The sequence below is a fragment of the Pleurodeles waltl genome, chromosome 2_1 (genome assembly GCF_031143425.1).
Source record: "Pleurodeles waltl isolate 20211129_DDA chromosome 2_1, aPleWal1.hap1.20221129, whole genome shotgun sequence".
In the NCBI taxonomy this organism is placed as follows: Eukaryota; Metazoa; Chordata; class Amphibia; order Caudata; family Salamandridae; genus Pleurodeles; species Pleurodeles waltl.
This window is the reverse complement of record NC_090438.1, coordinates 314,429,004-314,451,725: the sequence shown is the minus strand read 5'-3', so window position 1 is coordinate 314,451,725 and position 22,722 is coordinate 314,429,004. Positions and strand designations below refer to the sequence as shown.

At 45.5% G+C, this 22,722-nt stretch overlaps 1 protein-coding gene across 1 annotated transcript in view; it reads right to left on the bottom strand.

Moving 5' to 3' along the window:
• LOC138259651 (sodium- and chloride-dependent neutral and basic amino acid transporter B(0+)-like) overlaps positions 1-22,722 on the bottom strand; it is a 485,427-nt gene that overhangs the window by 100,932 nt on the left and 361,773 nt on the right. The window contains exon 14 of the mRNA XM_069207516.1: positions 17,925-18,024. Coding sequence (XP_069063617.1) covers positions 17,925-18,024 — 100 coding nt within the window. The remainder of the gene's footprint in view (positions 1-17,924; positions 18,025-22,722) is intronic.

Below are 22,722 nucleotides of genomic sequence, written 5' to 3'. Positions count from 1 at the left end.
TCTTTTTAAGTGGCTGCCATAGTGGAGGACACACAATGACCTAGTGTCACGGTCAGGCACTATTCCTGGCAGGAGAGTGACTTACAAAATTAGTTCCCAGTCCCGATGAGGCAAATAATTTAATTAGTCAAAGGATAGGCCTGAGATTAAAAACATGAGGAAAGTGGAAAATGAGAAATCATGCTCAACCACTTTCTACCTAAAGTTGGAGATGGGAAATTATCACAAGTCTCCTAGGACATGGTCAACATGTTTCGCGTACAGTGGTCTAAAAAGATCCTATGACGCTTCTTCAGGACCAACAAATTACAAAACTTCTACTGTCTATATTGAAGAAAGTTTGCGGGAGTTAGATCGTCAAACAAATCATGCAGTCACTTACATTGAAGCTCACTGTTTGTCAAAAAAAATAACGGTCGCCCATCCCTTGTTATACGGGGGGCCCCTTGGGAAGTAGCATGCAGTAGCATGCCGAAAGCGGTCGCTATTGGTCTGTACCGGCAGTTCGCAGGGAAACCTACCCTGGCGTGCTGTCCCGTATTTAAAAAAATGACATAATATGTTTGGGAAGTCGTAGAAGTTAAAAACTCTTAAATGTATTTTTCACTACTACAAGGCCTAACTTTCCCACAGGATAACTTTGGAGATGCCTTATTCCATTTTAAAAGTGTAATTTCTAAATGGGGAGAGATAATCAGGACATGTTAGGTGTCTCTGGAATCACAATTTAAATTCCTAACTTATGGTGAATTTGGATTTTGAATTGCAGTTCGAAAAATGCCATTTTCAGAAAGTGGTAATTTTCTTGCTTTAGTCGTTTGGTGCCTACAGCCTGTCTATGGGTCACACGACTAGGTGTGGGTGACCGTTGGGCTTTGCGTATTCCTCCTAGACAGCCACACACAATGGTAGCTTAGATGTAACTGGATGGCCCATCACTGACAGGATGGGGGGGAGAAGCCCCAGTTACAATTGAACAGGCTGGTTCCTGTCTCTACTCAAAGGGCTGCATACCCCTGTAGTTAGTCATGAGCCAGGGAAGGCAGGGCATCTGTACACTTCAAAGGCACAACTGTGTATAAAAGAAGGACCTCGGACAACAACTCTTCAGTACACTTCTGGACCTGTAGATACTCTGCCAAGAAGGAGGACTGCTGTATTGCTACAAGGATTGCCACTTTATTAGACTGCTACTCTAAAGGAACTGCTGCCCTGCTGTGCTGACCTGCTGCCTGCTTGTCTGATGAAGAACTGGGCCTGCAACTTTATCTTGAACCCAGGACCCCAGAGTGACTCAAAGGGCTTATCTGCTTGCCACCTAATCTGAGCGTCAGGGACATAAAATGCTCACCAGTCAGCTCCCGGGCCCAGCTTCAGCAAGTTCCTGATGCCCAAATGGTGCCTCTCAGGTTCTGGATAGATGATGTGGCTCAGGAAATCTGAATAACAAGCTTTTGGGTTCTTCATGATAGGAAGGTCTGGGAGGAGGCTGCACCTGAGAGGGGATCCTGGGGCCTACAGTGGAGGATTTTGCTACCCTCAGGATCCTACGTGAGCTGGTCTAGCTAGCAGCAGGAAGGGGGCCCACCAGAGAGGAATTCTGCAAGGGGCAGATGTAGTGCCCTACTCTTGTGGGCCTATGACAGCAGGCTGATGCTCAGACAGCTGGTGACACCTCTGGTGATCCCATGGGTTACTGTGAGAATGGTTTCCTGCATAGTGAGTTTAAGGTTCCTGAACCTGGCACAGCCCATGTTTTGGTGACCCCCCCCCCCCACCAGTGCTACAGGACCTTCCTACTGGTGCTGATTCATGATGGACCCCTGGAGGGATATTTGGGGCAGAATACGACCTTTGATAGACTTGTCACCCACTTTTATTGGGCTCAAATGCAGAAGGGTTCAGATGCATTCTACAGGCCTTGCCCTACCTGCCAGGCCAGTGGCAAGTCAGGAGGGAAGCACATAGCTCCCTTGCAAAACTTCCCTCCATTGGCATCCTCTTTGAAAGGCTGGACATTAACATTGTTGCACCTCTGGAACTCAAAACAGCCATGGACAATAGGTTCATCCAGGCTTGGTGGACCATTCCCCCTGATACACATAGGCTGTCCCTCTGAGTACAGTGACTGTACCCACAGTTACCAGGGCACCGATGGGCATCTTTACCCCTTTGATCCATGTGGGGTCCCAAAGGAGGTGGTGTCAGACCATGGTACTAACTTCATGTGGGGGTACATTCCCTTTTATTGTTGAGATTGAAGCTCCTATCATTCTATGGGTGGGAGATTTTCTTTGAGAAATCAAAACATTGGACAGGCTCACCCAGTAGCTTTCCTTTCTAAGACATTTTTACAAGTGGATTTAAACTATAAAATCACTGATAAGGACATCTAAACTCATAAGAAATATTGTTAAGAGTGGACACATTGTTTGTCAGGAGCTAAACACACCATAGAAAAATGAATGCATCATGGAAATTTGTGGTACCCCATATCAGCAAGAGCAGATTTCTAGGCAACTCAAATGGACTTTATTTTCCTGACTGTAATTTGGTGCTAAACTATATATCAAAAATAGTATGGCTGATGTCTTGATAAGAAAAGCTCAATTGGAGAGTGAAAATCAATTGGCAAAAGAATCACCAATAATTGCGTTTCTTTGATTTTCCACGATTATGCCATATTTTGGTGAATGCAGACTCATTCTTGACCCACACGCAAACAGAAAGTCAATCCATGGACAAAGAGTCTTGGTACTAAGAGAAAGGAAGAATGCATGAGAAATATGAATTTTTGTATCAAGAGAAAGCCATATATTAGCATTAAACCTAACGCAACAGTACAGAGAATATTTTGGTTGCCAGGTTTATTTACTAATGTTAAGGGTACACACATTCATGAACAAATTTAGACTTTGCATAATAAACTAATGGGTTTGTTTAAATCATTGCCTTTTCCACCTAGACCTTGGCAGACAAGGTCAACGGATTTTATTGTAGATTTGCTCATTAGTCAAGGTTGCACAATAATTCTAGTGGTTGAAGACCATTTTATTTAAGAAGGATCTTTCTATACCTCTTCATGTTTCTTAGTAGCTAAAGAATCTAAGGATTTAACACTTATTGATCACAACATATTATTTGATTGCATGGTGTTCCTTGGTTCTCAGTGTATGTCAAAACTCTGATTTACCCTATGTAAACAGCTAGATACTGAAATCTGTTTGTCCAGTTAGGTACTATCATCCTGCTCTGTGCATGAACATCTGACTAAATTAACTGCTATTCATAAATAGCACAGAGTCCTTTGAAGACCTAAAATGCCTACATGTTTTATGCAGATTGTAGGTAAGAAATTGAATCCAGTTACGGTGAGATTGAAATTGCCTTCGTCTATCTGAAATAAACCCAGTTTTTCCTGTACCTTTGTTAAGTAAAAGCTAGTTTGGCAAAAATACATCTTGCTTCACATTATATACCAGTCCAGTTCAATTTGATGAATATGTGTTACATAAGGAGGGTGGTTTGGAAAGCCAAGATGGAAAATACATAAATGTATTCTTCCACTATCGTCTCTGCTCTCCGATGTAATCCCACATAATAATTCTACTTCGGCACCTCTGATACTAAAGATGAGCTGCTGGTGATTAGGAGGAAATGACTAAGTGAGAGCAAGATGAGTGGAGGTGGCAAGTCACACAGTGCAATGAAAAATAAGTAAGGTGCCTGGTCCTTCAAGTTTGCAGCCATGGGATGAGGCTCTGACCCTGCAGGAAATTGCATTCAGCCATGAGCACCATTGAGATGACTATAAACCGCCCAAGTGGGAAAGGAGGACCAAGATCATTAAAATACCCTAAAGTGGCAATATGCTTATAGTGGAGAAAGACAAATGGAACACTAGCGGTCTTAAGAGGATGGCCTTGGGGCAAGGAGACAGCCCTGTGGCACAGTGAACTAATTTGTGATAGGTCTTGATGTGGCTGGTGGCCATTTTGATGCAAAAAAGGCATCAAAGCCACTCCAAGAACTAGAGGCCCTCTGACAGGTGGTGGATTGTATGGGATGGTGTGTTAGGCACAACCTGCAGAGCAAGAGGCAGCAGTCTCTTGGCCTGTGCTGGTGACCAGGGACCTAACAACCTGGTGATGGAAACTAAGATGTGGGGCATCTTGCCTCCCCTCCCCATTCCATGCCTCATCTTTATACCTCCACTGTCTGCCATATTGGGACTCCAATTGAAGGTGTTGATTCGTGGTCCTCGGAGAAGAGGAGGTCAGGGGCCTACATGGAGACCTATTCAAGTGGGGAAGAGGATTGAAGAGGATTGCTTTATCATCTCAGACACACTGGAATATATGGCAGGATCCACTTGGGTGGAGGCACTCTTGGCCATCTCATCTCTTGCCCTGTTTGCCTACTCTCTATCTACCAAATATTCCGTATGATTGGTGGGGGGCATGGACCCAGCTGAAAATACACTTTATTGAAGATTCAAGGAGAGTAGACAGGAAAAAGAAATCCCCAGAGCTGACCAAAATGACAATATACCTATAGCTTTCATGAGTCAAGATACTGGCCTACACGTTTGGGCAACTGTGTAGTCAAGATACTGTTGCGAAAAGAACATCTTCATCGGTGCTCCTGTATGCATGAGGTATTTCTATGGCATGAACTTAGCCCAAAGGCAGCGGAGTGCTGTACATGGTCAAACACAAGCTCAATGCTGGAGAACCATAGGAGAGAAAGCTGAGTTGTGGATGGGTAATATATTGTGATGTAGTGTTCTTTAAAAATGGTGTGACTGGTAAGGGGAAAGAATGGAGTTCTCAGTGTGGAAGGAATGTAATCATATTTTTCAGATCCTGTATTAGATAGGCTGCAGTCTATAGGATGCCTCTATGGGGTGTCAGTATGAAGCCTGGGAGGCCATAGAGTAGGGCATTACCACAATGTACAAGCAAGACTACAACGGCTTGAACAGCAGTCCTGAAGTTGCTTTCTTGGATAAATTGCTTGACTTTCTTTGGAAGTGAGAGCTGCTAGGAGGCTGCCTTTGTGTTTTCTGGCAAAACATTCCTTGAGGGAGAGGTGTCCAGTGTGAAACCAACTGACATGACATTCAGTGAGAGTTTGAGTTCAAAACCGTCAAGGTTTGTCTCACCGAACCAGGCTTGAACTGTATCTTGACAAATAAAAACAATTCTGTCTTGGTTGGATTGAGCTTCAGGTAGGTGCTGCATATCCTGTCCTGGATGATATGCAAGCAAGTTTTGAGGAGTTGGATATCTGAAGCAGAGGATACTTTAAAGTAGAGCTGTGTATCATTGGCTCATTGGTGAATCTTGATGCTGTGATCCATGAGTAGAGGATCCAGCAGCTCCATTTGTAGGTTGAAGATGACAGCAAGGAACCCCAGGGAGTCCCACTTGTGAAAGAGATCTTTTGTGACCTGGAGATGCCCATGTGATCAAATGTATGTTGGTTGGAAAGTTAGAAGTAGAACCAGATAAGGACATTACCGGTGAATCACATTCACAACTTGAGGGTGCATATGAGGGTGGGATAGCCGACTGTGTTGAAAGCAGCTGAGAGGTCCAGCTATATCTGGAGACAGGTGTCTTCTTCATCTGTGGTCAAGATGTGTAAGGAGGCACTCTCCATTTTGTAGTGTGATCTGAAGCTAGACTAGTAGTCTTGTAGGAGATGGTTAGCATTGATGTGTTCTTGAAGTTGAACATAGATTGCATTTTCAATGTGTTAGACACTGAATGGTGGATTAGTGATGAGTTGGTAGGAAACAAAATTATCACTGTCTAGTGTAGGTTTCTTTAGGAGTAGGAGATGTTGGTCAGTCTTAACAGTTTCTGGGAAGTTGCTTTAACTGAGGGATGCATTGCCAATGGTAAGTAGGGTGAGAAAGCATTCTTTTAGAGATTTCATGAAGGATGATTGTAAGACATCATCTTCATGTAAAGTGGTTTTGAGGAAGTTGAGTATATACCCCAGTTCTAGGAGAGATAGGGCTTTGAGGGCTGACAATTGTGGGAATATATAAGAATGGGTGGGTATGAGAGATGAAAAGGGCATGGTATTGTTGTTGTGCCATTGGATCTTCTCTATTTCTTCACCAAAAAAGAGATTGATGGCATTGCACTTTTGTTACTGAAGCAAAGAATAGATAAGTCTGGCAGGGGCTTTGTGCAGTGCTTGAATACCTGCAACATCATTCTACTTCTGTTGCTAGATTCATTGATGGTGGTGGTATAGTACTTTGCTTTTGCTGAAGTAAAGAGTAGGGGTAGGCAGTGATCTCCGCTCACGGAGTTTGCAGAGTTTTTGTCATTCCGCACTCCGCTCAGAGCATGGAGTTTTGAAAAACTCAGCAGAGCGGAGATTTTTTCCTCATCCGTGCTCGCCAATGTTAAGTTGGCGAGTGAGGAAAATCTTACTCAGACCACTTCCCAACTATATTTTTCAACACTAGCAATTGCAGATGGTCGCTTCCATTCGCATTGAGAAAACCTCTATTCGTGTTGAGGAAGGTGCTGCTCAAGTAGAAAATCTACAAGAGTGGCAGAAAAGAAGCAGCACCCTTTTGCGCTGTGTGTGGTGCCATTCTCGCAGATTTTTCAGTACAGGACAAACACCTGCCGCTAAAAACCAGTGCGAACGGCATGACCTAATACACTCTGTAAGCTTGTAGTGCTCTATATAGCGCAGCAGAGTTTTTTGGTCACTTCGCAGAGATCCACTTAGCAGAATTCCATGAACTCTGCCCAGACCTACTAATGAGGTGTCTGCATGTTGTGTGGACGGCCTTCAGTATTAACAGGTACACAGGAGTGCTTTCTTATTTCCATTTTCTATCCCGTCCGTGTATGGGTAATTTATGGTCAGCAAGGTCTTTAGAATACCAAGGGGGTGAAAACTTTGGTTTGCACATGTGTGTTGTAATTGGGTTGTAGACATTCACACAGCCCTCCAAAAAATTTTGACATTTTGTAGAAGAGTGTTGGCACTGGATGTGGATGAGACAAAAGTTCAAGCATTAGGTTGTCTACAGAGAAGTCTTTGAAGGATCTGGTCTTCTCTTTTGTGTTTACCCTGGCTTGCTGGTAGCATGCTGAGCAGGGAGAGAGTGCTGGCAAGTGGTCAGTACAGTTTAAATTGCCATTTGATCTGGCAAAATAAACCTTTTGCCAGGCCGAAACCTTCCTTTTTATTATATGTAAGTCACCCCTCATTTCTCTCAATAGTATGAGACAACTGCCATTGTGATCAGTCAGCCCCTTGTTGCGCGGGCTGCCAGATCAGAGGTTTACACAGATGAGCCCTTTTTATTGTATGGTGTATAACTACCTTGTGCTTTGTCATAGGTCCATTTTAGTTAGTAGCTTGGGCACAGTGATTGCCTAGCTTAGGCTTGTGGCCTGTGCCCTTTTATCCAGGAACTATGTTCTGTATTTCTGTATTTAATTTTATTTATTTTATTTATTTTATTGTTGCTTCTTTTAGTGGCATTGTTTTAATTTCAATTTCAGCTGCTATTCCAAAAAAGCATCCTTTTCAGTGCTATGAATGACAAACTTTGCATCATGTTCTTTTCCTCTGAATCACAAGAACGGAATGTGAGGCACACAGAATATTATTTTGTATTGCTGGCCCCAAGACTGCGTAAACAGTCCAGTGCTTAGGTACATACCCAGGACAGGCTTCTGTGCATGAACTTAAACATGTCCCTTATCAAAACAGCTTGTAAGACAAATAGCATTGGAGGGGGGTCCTGCCAGAATTTCTATCCATGCTGAATGCCATTTTTGGTGGACCTTAGCCTTTGTGTCTCCACTGATCCTGATCTGGGGACTGGCAGCCTGACCTTCTACCAAGGTAATGGTGGTGAGGAGTGCTTCTTGTGGACACTGCACAAATATATTTGGCTTACATCACCATGCTCTCGCTTACGGGCTAGAGAGTAAGCTTTTTGGTAGGAACTGTATTATCATGTCATGAAAATATGTTGAGATTTTTCATATTTACATCTCTAATATTCACAATACTGATTTTATTATTCCTCATTATCCTAATCATTGCAGCACAAGCATTTTATCATGGATTGCAGTCTTTTCAATAATGGTATTGAAAACTGTCCTGCATCTCTCTTCTTCCTATGCGTGTGTGAGAGACTTATATGTGGAGAGAAATGGGTAAGGATTGTTTCACCATTATTTTCCCTGAGGGGTTTTCAGAGTTTCATTCAAGGCTGCCACAAATCACCTTTACTGGTTGAGATTCAGTGAGGTGCTGCTAGTGAGCCATGAGGTTTGGCCCGACAGCTACCAACTGGTGTGGGAGTGACTCAGTCACCTACAATGCAGCGGTGCTGCCATCACAAACCCAGCAGTCTCTCCGGAGTACGAGAGTCCTTATGACACCTTCATCAGCAGGCAAATTCTTATAAAAGATGAGTTGTAGTGGCTGCCTGACTTTTTGTAGAACTACAAAATAGTTTACAATGGTTTGTTGTTCCCTATTATTAGCAATTTGAATGTGCTTACTAGAACTCTAATACCTTGTGTATAACATTCATAGATATATGTGCAACAGGATCCAGTTAAAGACTATTCATGTTCTGTCACAGAAAAAACACTTAATATAACATAACAACTCCAAATCATAGAAGAGTTGAGATAAAAGTTCAGGAAATTAGTGCAAAATGTATTTACATCAACAACACGACTATTTTGAGGCCCCACTGCTTGACTGTGTCGCTGCCTCACCCAGGGTACCCGCCTTGATGGTGGGGCTCCTGGTTGATCAGGATGCCTTGCATAAAGGTCTTCCAACAAATGTGGTGTGTGAAGATTTAAAGCAAGTTCCCATGATGACTCCTTACAATAAATCCCCATCCAATCCATCTGATACTGCAAAATGCTTCTTCCAATTCTTGAATCCAAACTCATGCACCTCATAATTGTTTTTTGATAAATTGTTCTAATTGTGTTTTCAGACATATGTGTAATAGCCATCTATCAGATACTTAATGAACTTATCACCAAGAAAATATCCCTCCAATTCTTCTAGTATGAGGTACCCAATGACACCCTCTGCTCTTGGGTCATGCATCCAATGATCTAAGGAACCATCCCCTTAATGGTCAAACATTCTCCCCTCTACTTCCATCTAGACCACATTTTCAGGTGTTTTGCCAGGCAACCTCTGGCTTTGAACAAACTTTTTTCTACCAAGATGCATCAATCCACCCCCTCCCCCATTACTTTAGGATGGAAGGCTCTGTGCATCTCTAATTCCTTGCTATGGCTGGTTTTGCAACCAGTATACCTTACCTACGTTATGTTCAAGCACTCTGCCCACCATCCTTTCCGTCCATCAGTGCTTTTTTGGGGTCTCACGCAAAGGCACGGCCCACTACACCCTCCAAGTAGTTTTGTACTCTCTCAAATAACATTGTGATATAACCACACAACCCAATTAGTATGAAGGACTGAACCTGGGGCACCTTACATCGTGGACATAGAGTAGAGAGAGGCCTACCCAGTCTGGCATTATGTAAATAAACTCTATAAATGTATTTAAAATATATTATTCTAAGGCATACAGAAATGACTAGGACCTGAGGCACCATTATTTGCCTCTGTACATCTAGTTCCTCCAGGTATACCTCCCCTATTTCCCTAAGGTTAGGGGGATAGATTACTAATGGCCTGTAAACCCACAAGATGCCCCATCTATTACTTGGTGATCTTCACCTTTAGAGAATGGAGATGAGGCACAGCCTCAAGGTGGTTTCCCAAGGCACTCCACTAAATGGCTAAGCCAGAGATATCTGGAAATGTATATTTTCTGAAGTGTAAAGTCCATAGCCAATTGTTCCAACTATATAAAATGATTCTTCACCACACATCACCAAGTGTGGATACACAAAAAGAGGTTTTAGATAACTATCTTGAAAATCAGGGGGCAGGGCTCCCATTCCACTGCTGGGCTTTTCCCCACATGCCTCGGTGTCCTGGTCAGTTACAGCTCTTACGCTCAGGTTGGCTTCTTCCTTCTTCTTGACTGTGATTCTCCATACATCAGCATGTCCCTTCTCATAAAGTACCGCGGAGTCCACCACCATTGGAGTTTGTGCTGAACTGCACCCTCCTCATCATGTTGGGAAAAAGCAGTGGCCATTTTGAATTTCTTAGCATACCGCTCGTCAGCCCTTCCACAAGGATTTTGATTTTGGAAATAAAAAAAGACATTGAAAGTGTGTACCGTCATGTTGGTGGAGCCCCACAGCACGCTTTCTATGCATTGACAGTAACCACTGAGATGGCAGTTCCTGCAAATGTAGGAGATGCCCACTGGGACGACAAATCTTCCTAAATCCGGAGTAGGGTTACTATTAGTATGAAAGAGTATAATCTGTCCTCTGAACTTTAAATCGGCACCTAGGTTGTAAGATCAATGTGAAAAGGTGAACATTAGAAGGGTATGGCTACGAACAACCCGGAGCTGCGCCACTGCATCCTGCTCAATGACCAATCCCACTGCAAACATGCCACAGAAATCTGAAACACCATCACCTGCATCTCCCCCAACATGGTCTTTATCACTGAAACCTGGCACAATTCCTCCTCGACCCCGACATAGCCCTCTCAGCACCTGACAGCTACAAGATGATACAGCAAGACTACCAACATACACACCGTAAGCTTCATCATCATCTTAAAGGACACTATTGGATGCATTGACTCCAACAACGACCACACACCCCTCATGGAGCACCTCAACTTCCAGCTATAAACCAACACCAAAACAACAATAAGAAGTACCCTCGTATACAGACCCCCAGGACCTTGACCGGCCTTCTGCAATGCCATCCTCAACATCATCGCCCCCTAGCCATCAACTCCAACCACTACACCCTACTCGGCAACCTCAATTTCCACATTGATGACCCCAACAACCCTAACTCCACCGCTCTATCCTAGAAAACATGAGCAACATCAGCCTCACCCAACTGTTCACCGAACCTATGCACAAAGCCTGACACACACTCAACCCCATCTTCCCCTCCAGCGACAGAGTCAATTTCAGTCACAGCATATCATCAACTGGGGCAAAGTAACAGAAAGACAGGGGACACAGGTCCATGGCACTTCCCAACCATGCCCTCGTCAGACCTAGAACAGGCTATCTAGAATTTCTCCACCTGGATCACCGACGGCAGACAGAAATGCCCTGCTGAAGTCATCCAGAGCCAACAAAAACTCAGGACATGCCAGCAGGTACACCCCAGAGATCAGCACCACCAAGCGCAACTTCTACCGACCCACCAGGAACCCTTCTGACATGGCCACCCACAAAGCAGCCCTTAGAAACTACCACTAGCAAACCAAGGAAACCAAGAGAGCAGCCATCATGGCCTGCATAAACACAGCAGCCAACCACACAAAAGAACTATTCAAAATAATTACTCCAACCCGACAGCCACAGAGAACACTATCCACCCTTCTCAAGAACTCTGGGACACCCTCTCGGACTACTTTCACAGCAAGATCGCCACCATCTACAACCACTTTGACCCACAACCCAAGACCCTCAGCAGTCTTGATCAACCAGCGCACATCAGCCATACAATCACCACATGGATACCACTCACCACACAACCCACCTCAGCCATTATGTCATCAATCCACTCTGGAGCACCCATGCCCCAACCACATGTTCAACCTCGGAACCCATCACATCAGCACGGAGCTCACCAGAATCCTCAACACCTCCATCACCATGGCAGCCTTCCTGGATAAATGGAAACACACAGATATCGGACCACTCCTAAAGAAACCATCTGCCGACCCCAGAAATATTTATAGATGTTTCTGCTCCCCTACCTTGCCAAAGTGCTCGAGAAGGCCATCATTCAACAGCTCACTGATTACCTGGAGCACAAAAACCTGCATCACATCTCACATTCAGGTTCCTGTGCCTACCACAGCACTGAGACCGCACACATTGCCACCACAGATGACATCAGAATACTTCTTGATCACAGGGAGACTACTGCCTTGATCCTCTTTGACCTTTCAGCTGCATTTGACACCGTATCCCACCACACCCTCAATAACAGACTCCAAAATATCGGCATACAATGGAATACCCTCAAATGAATAACCTCCTTCTTGACAGGACATACTCAGAAAATCTGTCCACCTCCCTACACCTCCGAACCCAAGAACATCATTTGCAGTGTGCCGCAAGAATCATCCCTCAGCCTCACATTACTCAACACCTACATGGCCCCCTTTGCTGACATCGTCAGATCCCACATTCTCAACATCATCTCCTATGCAGACGAAACACAGCTCATCCTTTCACTCAATGAAGACCCCTCCACCACCACAACAAAGTTCTGCAATGTCATGACCGACATAGCCAACTGGATGACAGCAAACTGCCTCAAACTCAACTCTGACAAAGCAGAAGTACTGATTGTTGGGAGAAACACATTCATATGGGACTACAGCTTGTGGACAGCTGAACGCGCATCGACTCCCATGCCTAGAGGCCATGCATGTAACCTCAGTGTCATCCTCAACAATGAACTGGCCATGTATCGACAAATCAATGGAGTCGCCTCCTCCTAATTCCACACCCTCTGCATGCTCTGCAGAATCTTCAGATGGATCCCAGTCAGCACAAGGAAAACCATCACCCATGCCCTCAACAACTTCTACCTCGATTACGGCAACACACTATATGCCAGTATCTCTACCCAACCCCTCAAAAGACTCCAGACCATACAGAATGCGGAAGCCAGACTCGTCCTGGACCTCCCCAAACATGCCCACATCACCCCCTAACCTCATAAACTTCCACTGGCTCCCCATCCAGAAGAGATGCCAGTTTAAGATCCTCACACACCCCTACAAAGCATTACACAATCAAGAACTGGCTTACATCAACCACAGACTGAGCTTCCACCAACCTGTCAGACACCTGCACTCCTACTCTCTGGTCCCCTCAAACAATCCACAAATCCATTGCAGCTGCACTGGTGGCTGCTCCTTCTCCTACACCTCAGCCAAGGTTTGGAATTACCTGCCCCCTCCACCTCTGAACAGCCCCCTCCCTTGCGGACATCAGCAAGAAACTCAAGATCTTGCTCTGCGACTGAGACCTCATATCTCTGTGACCAGAAACCCCTGAGGGGTGATAGTGCTGTGCTCTACAAATACTGATTGATTATTCAACCACGAACTGTTACCTTTCACAACTATGTTACCTAACAATTTTAGACATCCTTTCCAGGTCCTGATAAAAAGAAAAACAAAGCACCCATCCCAGTTCCAAGGTCTCTATTTATAGCAAGAAGGTCTATTGCACTTTGTAGAATTTGCATGAATGGATGGTACCATCCTCAACACAGGTACAGAACCGGCTGGTCCACTTCTGTTGTGTATTGACACTTTTTAATGGGTCTGATACAGAGACTTTCCCTAACATTGGTAACCATTTCAGATCCATTTAGGCATCTGTGTATCAAGGCTGGACTAGAAACCAAAAAAATTCTGTCAAATGTTGGAAGACCGGCCCTCATACTATGCATTGTGAGTGAGTGCAGCAAGTTAGTGTGAAGAGTAAGCCTGACCGCTGCAGGGGAGGTTGTGGGGTATTCTACCCTGAAGAAATGCTATGTTTTAAAACATGTTTTCCATTATAGAGCCTTGTCCATTCATTGAATGGATAGAGATTGGAGACATGGCTACATGGCTCATTGAATGTATGATGTACATTAGATGAATGTTACATGGGAGAAGAGTGGGTGGATGAAGGAATTCAAGAATAGATGACTATGAAATTGGATTGCTAGATAACGGGGTGACTACCCACTTTAAGCAAAAAACACCTTCCTTGTCATGGTCAACCATTAAAGTCAGTAATTAACCTGAGCACAACCCCCTGGTAGCTATGGCACAGAGCAGACAGATTTAACATAGAGACAAACTGTGAAGTGCTTAGGTTCTGAATTCTGTGGAGTATACTAGTGATGCCACTTTTATAGCTGGCACCGGATTGTGGGTGAGGGTGACTCCTGATCTTCCCTAACTAGTAAAAATTCCTCTAGATTATCCTGCCCACTATTGCAGCATGTCCTGTGTGCCCTAGCTTTGCCATGTGGTACGTACTTATAGGTAATTTAAATATGCTTATTAGGATTATTTCAATTTAACAAAGTTTAATGGGGGAGCACAGGCACTCGCGTATGCAAAGTATGTGGAGTTCTACAGCCAGGGCAAAAATGGGGGGGAAACCCAACTTGAGATGGTAATTTCCTTCAGTGCCAATGCAATTACCAAGCATGGGTGCTATGTGGTTAATTGTAGCTACTGCATTAAAACGTCACCGTCACCAAAAATACCATCAACAGTCCTTGTGAAACATGCAAAACCTGGATGTATTTAGCGCTGTGCACTGATTTAGCACATCAAAAATTAAACGCAAAGCATTAAGCTTCGATCTTAAACAGGAGACAGAAAGAGAGTACTCTGTAGTGGCGTAACTACACAACCGGAAACGAGAATACCTTGTATCAATCCCGGTTTCCAGTTAACAATATTGTGTGATAGAATGCAATTACTTGTTTTCACAGTGTCTTCTTTTCTTTCATCGTGTGATAGCACCTTGAGAGACGTCATTTCAGGGTGTATGCTGCCCAAAACCAAAAGACTACAATGTTACGCCACAACTAGTAACACGCTAGGTCACTTCTGACAGAACAAACACAACTGACTTGCCTCTGGATTCATTAATAGCAACATTGTCAGAGCAGTGGGAATGGGGGCATAAATGCTTCTAAATTCATATCTAGAATCCAACATTTGTAAAAACTGTCACTCAGTACAGTGGTATCATTTAGTATACTGAGTTGAAATGCTTTGCAGTGGTCGATCTATCAAGACTACACAGTTCTGAATTTTGATCAGTCTTCTTCAAATGTGTACTGGACACTATATCTGGATTTAAATTCCAGATGGATTGGTGGCTGGATCTGAGACAAGCAGCAGCAGACCCCCTCACTCACTTAACCCCATAAAGTCAGCGCTGCTCATGGTAATCCTGCAGGAGACGGTAACCAATGAAGTGCACAACAAATGGTTTTGAAGCGAGTTTGGGCTGACTGGGCACGTGTTAAAATAATTTGTTTTGCATTTTATACATTTAGAGTGCAGAGTCGCTGCATGCGGGAACGGAAGCTGACCAAATCCCCAGCAACAAACCAGCCCCCACCAGTAGGGAAAACCTTCCCCTGCCTTTCCATCCCACTTGGAATATACCCAGTGCACTGTAGCGCCAGTCAGGGTCTGCTGGGTCGTAAATAAGTTGCTGCTTTTGCACACTGACCTATTTTCCAAGTCAATATTTATTTTAAAGTGCAAGTGTTTATTAATTGACTTCATCAATAATGCTCATTCACAGTAAGTCACAAAATCATTATTGTTTTTGAGGCAGAAACTCCCGTGCAACTCCCTGCGAATGGCTACAAATGGAGGGATTAGCGACTGCGAGTGTAAGCACACCCATACTCTGTATTAGCATTTACCCAATTTCAACATTTTGTTTATAGAGCTGGGCCGGATTTCAAAACAAAAATGTATAATGTGGTTATCAGGCCTGCCAACCTGAAAATAAAAATTGCCATGTAAGAACTGAGCGCGGCTGTGGAGGGGCGGGCCTTAATGCTGAACTACCTTTGAGGCCCATGTGCCCCCATTAACCTCCTGACCCCTCCTCTGAAAAAAACAAAAACACTAAGGTTGCTGGGGTGCAGTTGATGGCCCTGGGTGTTTTGCACCTCTTAAAGGACATCAGCTGTATACAGCCTTCAAAGAGGAGCTGAAAATCTACACGTTTCAGTGGTTTCCAGCTCCTCTTACTACCATGCCATTTCGCCTCTTCACCTGGGTGACCGCGTGAAGACAGCCAAAAATTGTGTGACACACGGTGGTACTGTGTGAATTGGCAGGTCTGGGTTTTAAACAACTGGGAAGCACACATTGGTCTATTTATTTTCTCTTTGATGCCAGCAGCCTTCATTCACATGGTGGAAACTGTCCCAAATAGACAGTCCCAATTTGTGAATATGTTTCCATCCCATTTAGGGTAGTGAGAACTGATGAATGATTTGCAGTGATTGGGCTAGATGCATGAAGCATTTTTGCATTCGTAAACAGCTCAATTCTGCATTTGAGCGCATTTCAATATTTAACAAATACGAGTTTGCAAAGGGGTTGTGCCAAAAAAGTGACAACTCCAATGCAAAATCTGGCCTCAACTCAATTTTCAAAACTCTGCCACAAAGAAATTGGCAACAAGGGTGAATGTAACAGTAAATCTGTTATGCTTAATTGGTTGCAAAATCTGCATTTTAAAATATCGTTTGCAGTTAAGATACCAGCTGCATAGATCTTTGTGTGCCAACTAAATCTCAGGGAATAATAATTCTGATAAAATAACTCTGGAAGTTAATATATTTGCTGGAGAGATCTTTTTTTTTTTTTTCTAGTCTCAGTTTTGAATCAGAGTAGCATATATGTTTAATTTGTTTCCTGCAAAGCACATCATGTCAGACACAGATAACAGATTTTTATTTTATGTGAATGGGCAAGTGGGTTACAGCTTTTAACACAGAGATCCTTTTGATAGTTGCAGTTCATAAATTGTAATCCTTCTAATATAGCTCATCGATCTATGAAGGACATGTGACTCCTACTCCTTGTAACTCTCTGTCTTATGTAACGCATCATGTACATTGATGCACACACATATAATTTATTGTCAATGTATAGTATGTATTTGTGATGTAAAGTGCTCTGCCACCCTGCATTGGGACGAGTAGCTCCATAAAGGAAAAGAAATAATGGTATTTAAATGGTTATTTGTGTAAATACTGGTACAAACCAACACATCTGACATTCTGACAGTGCATGCATCTCTCTTATATACAAGGACTGAAGAGAGTCAAAAGCATGTCTCTCAAGTACCTATGAAGTGATAACCTGTGTGCCTTTGTATCCCTTCTATTGCATTTTGGTGTGAGGCTCCTGATAGCTCCAAGCCAGGATAACCTAACAAAAGGAGGCATGATGGCCCCTTAGTATTGGCTGTTGTTATGGGCCCACATAGAATCTGATAAGCCCCCTGCCACCTGCAGCCTACACGTTGCTGCATGGAACGAAAGCAGACAGTTTGCAGGCACTGCTGAATGTGTCCCTGGGTTTGAAAATTAAAGTGGGACAAGCTTAGCATACTTCTGTGGGGCCCAAACTCTTGGCAGTGTAGATGGTGTCCACCCTCTGAAAACAGTGGGTAAGTGCCATCTATCTGTGCTTACCATTGACTCATGCCCTGGTAAGGGGCCAACTGCAGGACATGCAGGACTGAGATGCCATTGAGGTTGAACTTAGGATGGCATGAGAGTGGGGATGTGGTCAGGTCTCTATTACTTTGGTCTGGTGCCCAAGAACTGGATGTCTCACTGCTGCCTCCTGCTGCCAATCACTTGTCTTCTTTCCAGGAGGGAAGGTAAATTCACCTTTGTTGTTCAAAACGTACGTCTGGGTCAAGGGGGGGAATGTAAGCAATGCTATGTATGAGGACAGATTGGGTAAGTAATGCTATTATAAAATACTTCCCTGAAATGAACAATCTTTCACAGTAACGTCATGTATTCTTGTTTTATCAACAGAATGTAAATATGGACATGTAATAACATTTGCGACTTTCGCTAACATAAGAGTAACAACATTTGTATTTGTTTCAGTAACACAAAGGATTTGTTTGTTTGTTGCGAACTCTATTGTTAACACAAGCAAACAATTCAACACATAATTGTATGGCAAAGTACTACCTACCATAAACCCAGCAAAGTCCAATTTGCTCTACAACTGCAGCAACGATGAGAGTCCAACCACCACAGAAATAGTCAATCAGGTTGACCCAGTAAATGCCTGCCTTTGGAAGAAATAAAAGTTATTAACCTTCAATTCTATTTTTCCAACTAAGGAATATGTACTTGTCATGGCGATATCGCGACATGGCTTTAAGGAGTCGCAGTGCTATTGCACAGTACCTTATTATGTTTCTTTTTATTTGTCATATTCAAAATCAAAAAGCAAATTTCTGCATGCACTTGATGCAGATGGTAATCTATACGCCATAAATTACATACAGCAGAAAACAATGTATACCTCTAATGTCTTGCATAGTAGTCCAACACCAATAACGGTCATCTAACTGAAAATCAGGTTTCACTACCTAATCTAATTCTTTCAAAGAAGCTGCCTGCCTAATCTTTAACAGCAAATAGTTGTACAGTCTGTATCTAGCCACAATAATGCTTCCACCAGGGCCAACATGGGGAATGAGCCATTGGAAAGAAAAGCCACCAATATCTTGCCCAGCATCGGTTCTTTGTCAAAAATAAGAAGACTAATCTACAGGGCATCACTGATAACATTAGACGTAGTACCAGAACTATAATCACAAATGTAGAAGCATTTAATGAACAACTGAAACATCTCCTTATTACATGAGGTCTTAGCACGATCGGTCAAACGTACAGGGCAACCAGGCATTGCTGGATGGCTTGGTCTAACTGGTTGGTGAGGGGCCAGTTTTTAACACTTTCTGGGCCTTTGTTCTGGTCTACTGAGCCAATTGTTTCCCTTTGATTTCCCTGGTATTACCACAAGCATTCCCTGCTGCAAGCAAAAAAGCATGCAATCTTCCACAGCTTGCAAAATATCCCTACAGAGTATCTTTACATGTTCAAAACTAGCCTGATTTGTAAATGTGGGCCACATTTTAGCTATATGGTTTGGTAAGGGGGGCACATTTATTTATTTGCCCAAGCCTATTTTATGTCCCAACCTGACCCTGAGTCTTACAATGGCTATAGGAAAAGCTATAGCCAGGGATGATGATGTTCTTCAGGAGGGAGGAGATGTTTGGCTTAGGCTGCAGCCTTTTTCTATTTGACAGGTAAGACGTGTTGGGATGGGGTCTAAAAGACATAAATGGGGTCAGAGAAGTACATATGATGGATGGCTTACAAGTAGTGAAATTCCAACCCCCTGCTTTATTAGGTCCTTTGCAGCTAAAGGAAATGTTTCCTGCTACTTTAAAGCTTTACCCTTAATGAAGCTGGCTGGGTTTTTAGAAAATATTATATGAGTTCCTGAGCATGAGGACTTGCTTCATTCCATTGCATTTTTCACCTGGAGAAATTACAGTTGCCTTCACTTCATCTGCCTATGAAGTGTGAGATCTGATGATGGTGGAAATAGAACACTTCACAATAAATCTCACAACTGAGACCCACTGGCCAGGAAATGGAGTACTGACAGGACCTGCACTAGAGGGGGGATTCCTGTGGGATGGCGGATAGCTGACATCAGGTCAGGCTCCAATTGGGCACACAGTTCCTGGATTGTTGCACAATCAAGTCTGTAAGTGATAATTATGTGTTTGCCTTCCATTGTCGACAGGTCCACCAGGGGTCTGTACACCGGAGGATGCTGCCATCTCATCTCCTGCCCCAGCGGACGTGCCCTATGGAGGAGAACGGTGAGTAGAGGGTCATACAACACATAGGTTTCACAGGGCTGTTTAGCACTCATGTTAAAATTTCTCTATGTGCCTTTGTCTGTCGGTATTCCTGGCCTAAATAGGTGTGACGCAGTTATTTGGCCTGCAATGTGGCCCCCTGAAATGGCAGCTGCCTGACCTGTTAGGTGGGACAAGGGGAAATTATGTAACTGCGCTGGCGTTGTACACCATCGCGGTAGGCGGTCGAAGACCGTGGCGCAATCCAGCATTGGTTATCATTGGGCCCGATGGGTTCCAGGAGCCAATGACAAGGTACGCCAGTGGTGACGGTACACACTGCCGCTGACGTGACCGCCTTTTCTATCAGTTCCCTCACTTGATACCTGACCTTCAACAGGAGAGGACCTACACTGCAAGTGCTGCTATGACCTGTGTCTGGAAGCGAAAATGGTTACAGTGTCTTGGGAAAGGGCCCCTGCCTTCACTGTGGAGGAGTTGGAGAAACTGAAGAAGGGTATTTGGTGTGCCAACGCCAAGGAAGTGCGGACCCTGGGGGTCTACCATAGACGGAGCACCTACTGCCGGAAAAGATGGGAGGACCTGCGCCGCTGGAGCAAGAAGACAGCGGAGGCCCAGCTGGGGATGTCCTTCCAACGCGGAAGGGGTGCCCGTCACACCATGACCCCCCTGATGTACCAGCTCCTGGCCGGGGCATATCTGGAGATGTATAGGCGCTTGAGGGCATCACAGCAGCCACAAGGGGGTGAGTACACTCTCATTCAGCTGACTCTACGTGCATTACGAGGTGTCTGGGTGGGGGAGGTGGGCTGTGGGTTCCCCTAGGACAGGCCAGATGCACAAAGGTAGATCCATTGATTTGCAGCCTCATTCCCTATTCAACCCCAAAGGTGGTATTTGCCCTCTACACCTAGTCAGGCTCCTATGGCTTCTAGCAGTGCATCAAATGGGTCTAGGCAGAGTCCCCTATGGTCATGTGCTTTTCCCCTGCCCTGTCAGTGCATGGCTTAGTGCACAGGGCTGCTCCCTGTGTGTTGTGTCCACCAACGGTAGTGGTGTTGCTTGCATTGACCATGTGTCTCCTCTGTCTTTCCCCCCCTTTTGTTTTGTCACCCTGTCCTTGAGTGCATTAGCATCATCTAGCGGAGGAGCAGTGGCACCGAAGCAAGAGGGAGCTGCATCCCACATGGCCCTGGAGGGGGCAGTAATGGAGTCAGAAGGCACCAGTGGGACGGAGGGCGAGGGGAGCTCCATGACGGGAACAGGAGCAGACACCAGCAACAGTGACTCCTCCTCTGATGGGAGCTCCCTTGCGGTGGCGGGCACCTCTGTGTCCCCCACATCAACAGGTACAGCCGCCACCCCCCCTACCAGCACCGCCCTCCCAGCAGCCCCTCATCAAGTTTCCCGTGCCCGCTCACCCAGGAGTTTGGATATCTCCTTTGCCCCAGGCACCTCAGCCCCTGCCCCAGTCAGCCCTGCCGCCCTCAGTGAGGAGGCTATTGGCCTCCTGAGATCCCTCACTGTTGGGCATTCTACCATTTTGAATGCCATCCAGGGTGTTGAGAGGCATTTGCAGCAAACAAATGCATACCTGGAGGGCATTCATTCTGGCCAGGCGGCCCAACAGAGAGCATTTCAAGCTCTGGCCTCAGCACTGATGGCAGCCATTGTCCCTGTGTCCAGGCTCCCCCCTCCAACTTCCTGCACCCAGACCCAATCCCCTGAACCTCAGCCTATCCCAAGCACACCATATGACCAGCAGGCACACTCATCATCACACAAGAGTGGACATGGCAAACATAAGCACCACACATCCCACCGGCACTCACACAAGCACCATCCCCATGCAGACACACCAACATCCACTGCCTCCACTGTGTCCCCCTCCTCCACGTCCTCCTCCTCCCTCCCTGTCTCGTCTCCACTCACACCTGCATGCACTACATCTTCATCCACTACCTCCATCCCCAGCACGCCCATCACCACACACCGCTCACGTGCACTCATCACCCCCACTACCATTCACACTTCCCCTGTGTCCTCTCCCAGTGTGTCTGTGAGCCCTCCTCCCAAACTACACAAACGCAGGCACACACCCACCCAACAGCCATCCACCTCACAACAGCCTCCGGCCCATGCACCTTCACCCAAATACAGCAAACATACACCTCCTACAACCACTACCTCTTCCTCCACTCCCAAACCTCCTCCATCTTCCCGTCCCAGTGTGTATAAGAAACTTTTCCTGGCTAACATTGACCTCTTCCCTACACCTCCCCACCCATCCTTCCCCTAGGGCCAGGCTGTCCAGATCCCAGCCCAGCACCTCAGCCGCCAAATCCTCCAGGACAGTGGTCTCACAAAGTCCGGTCACATCGTGTCCACCACCCATCAGGGCTGCCAGTGTGCCACCTAGCGAGGCCAAGCAGCAGGCCATTCCGCCACCTGCCAAGGTGAAGAAGGTGCCCACATGCCGGAGGGAGAAGCCGCACCTATCAGCAAGCAAGGGCTCCTCCAAGCCAAAAGGGGACAGTGGAAAGGCACCAGCAGCGACATCAAAGGTGGGGAAGGGACTCAAGCCAAAGAGTAGGTCAGGACAGGGCATGGAGGCTCCGGCTGAGGGACCAGAGTCACCCCTTCTGTCAACCAGAACAGCAACCTGTACGGCGGTGGACAATGCCACCTGCACCGCCACCAGCACTGCCACCTGCACGTCTGCTGCCTCACCAACAGTCACAAGCATCATCCCCAGTGGGCAGCTGTCCGAGGCTGCAGGAGATGTCCTGCTGTGTCCCTCAACAGGTGCAGACACATGCACCACCGCCAACACCTCCGCCACAGACACCGCCAGAACCACCGCCACCAGCCAAGCAACGTGCAACAGACAGGGCCACCACAGCTGACATGGCAATCATCCCCAGTGGGCAGCCGTCCGAGGCTGCAGGAGACATCCTGGACCCTGCCCAGTGTACATGAGGCATGACTCCCAGCACTGTTTGTATCAGCAGGTGCCAGCCGAAGTCGCAGCAGGGTGGAGTGTGTCTCTGCCTCCATGGAGTATCATGCTACCTGTTCCCAGGC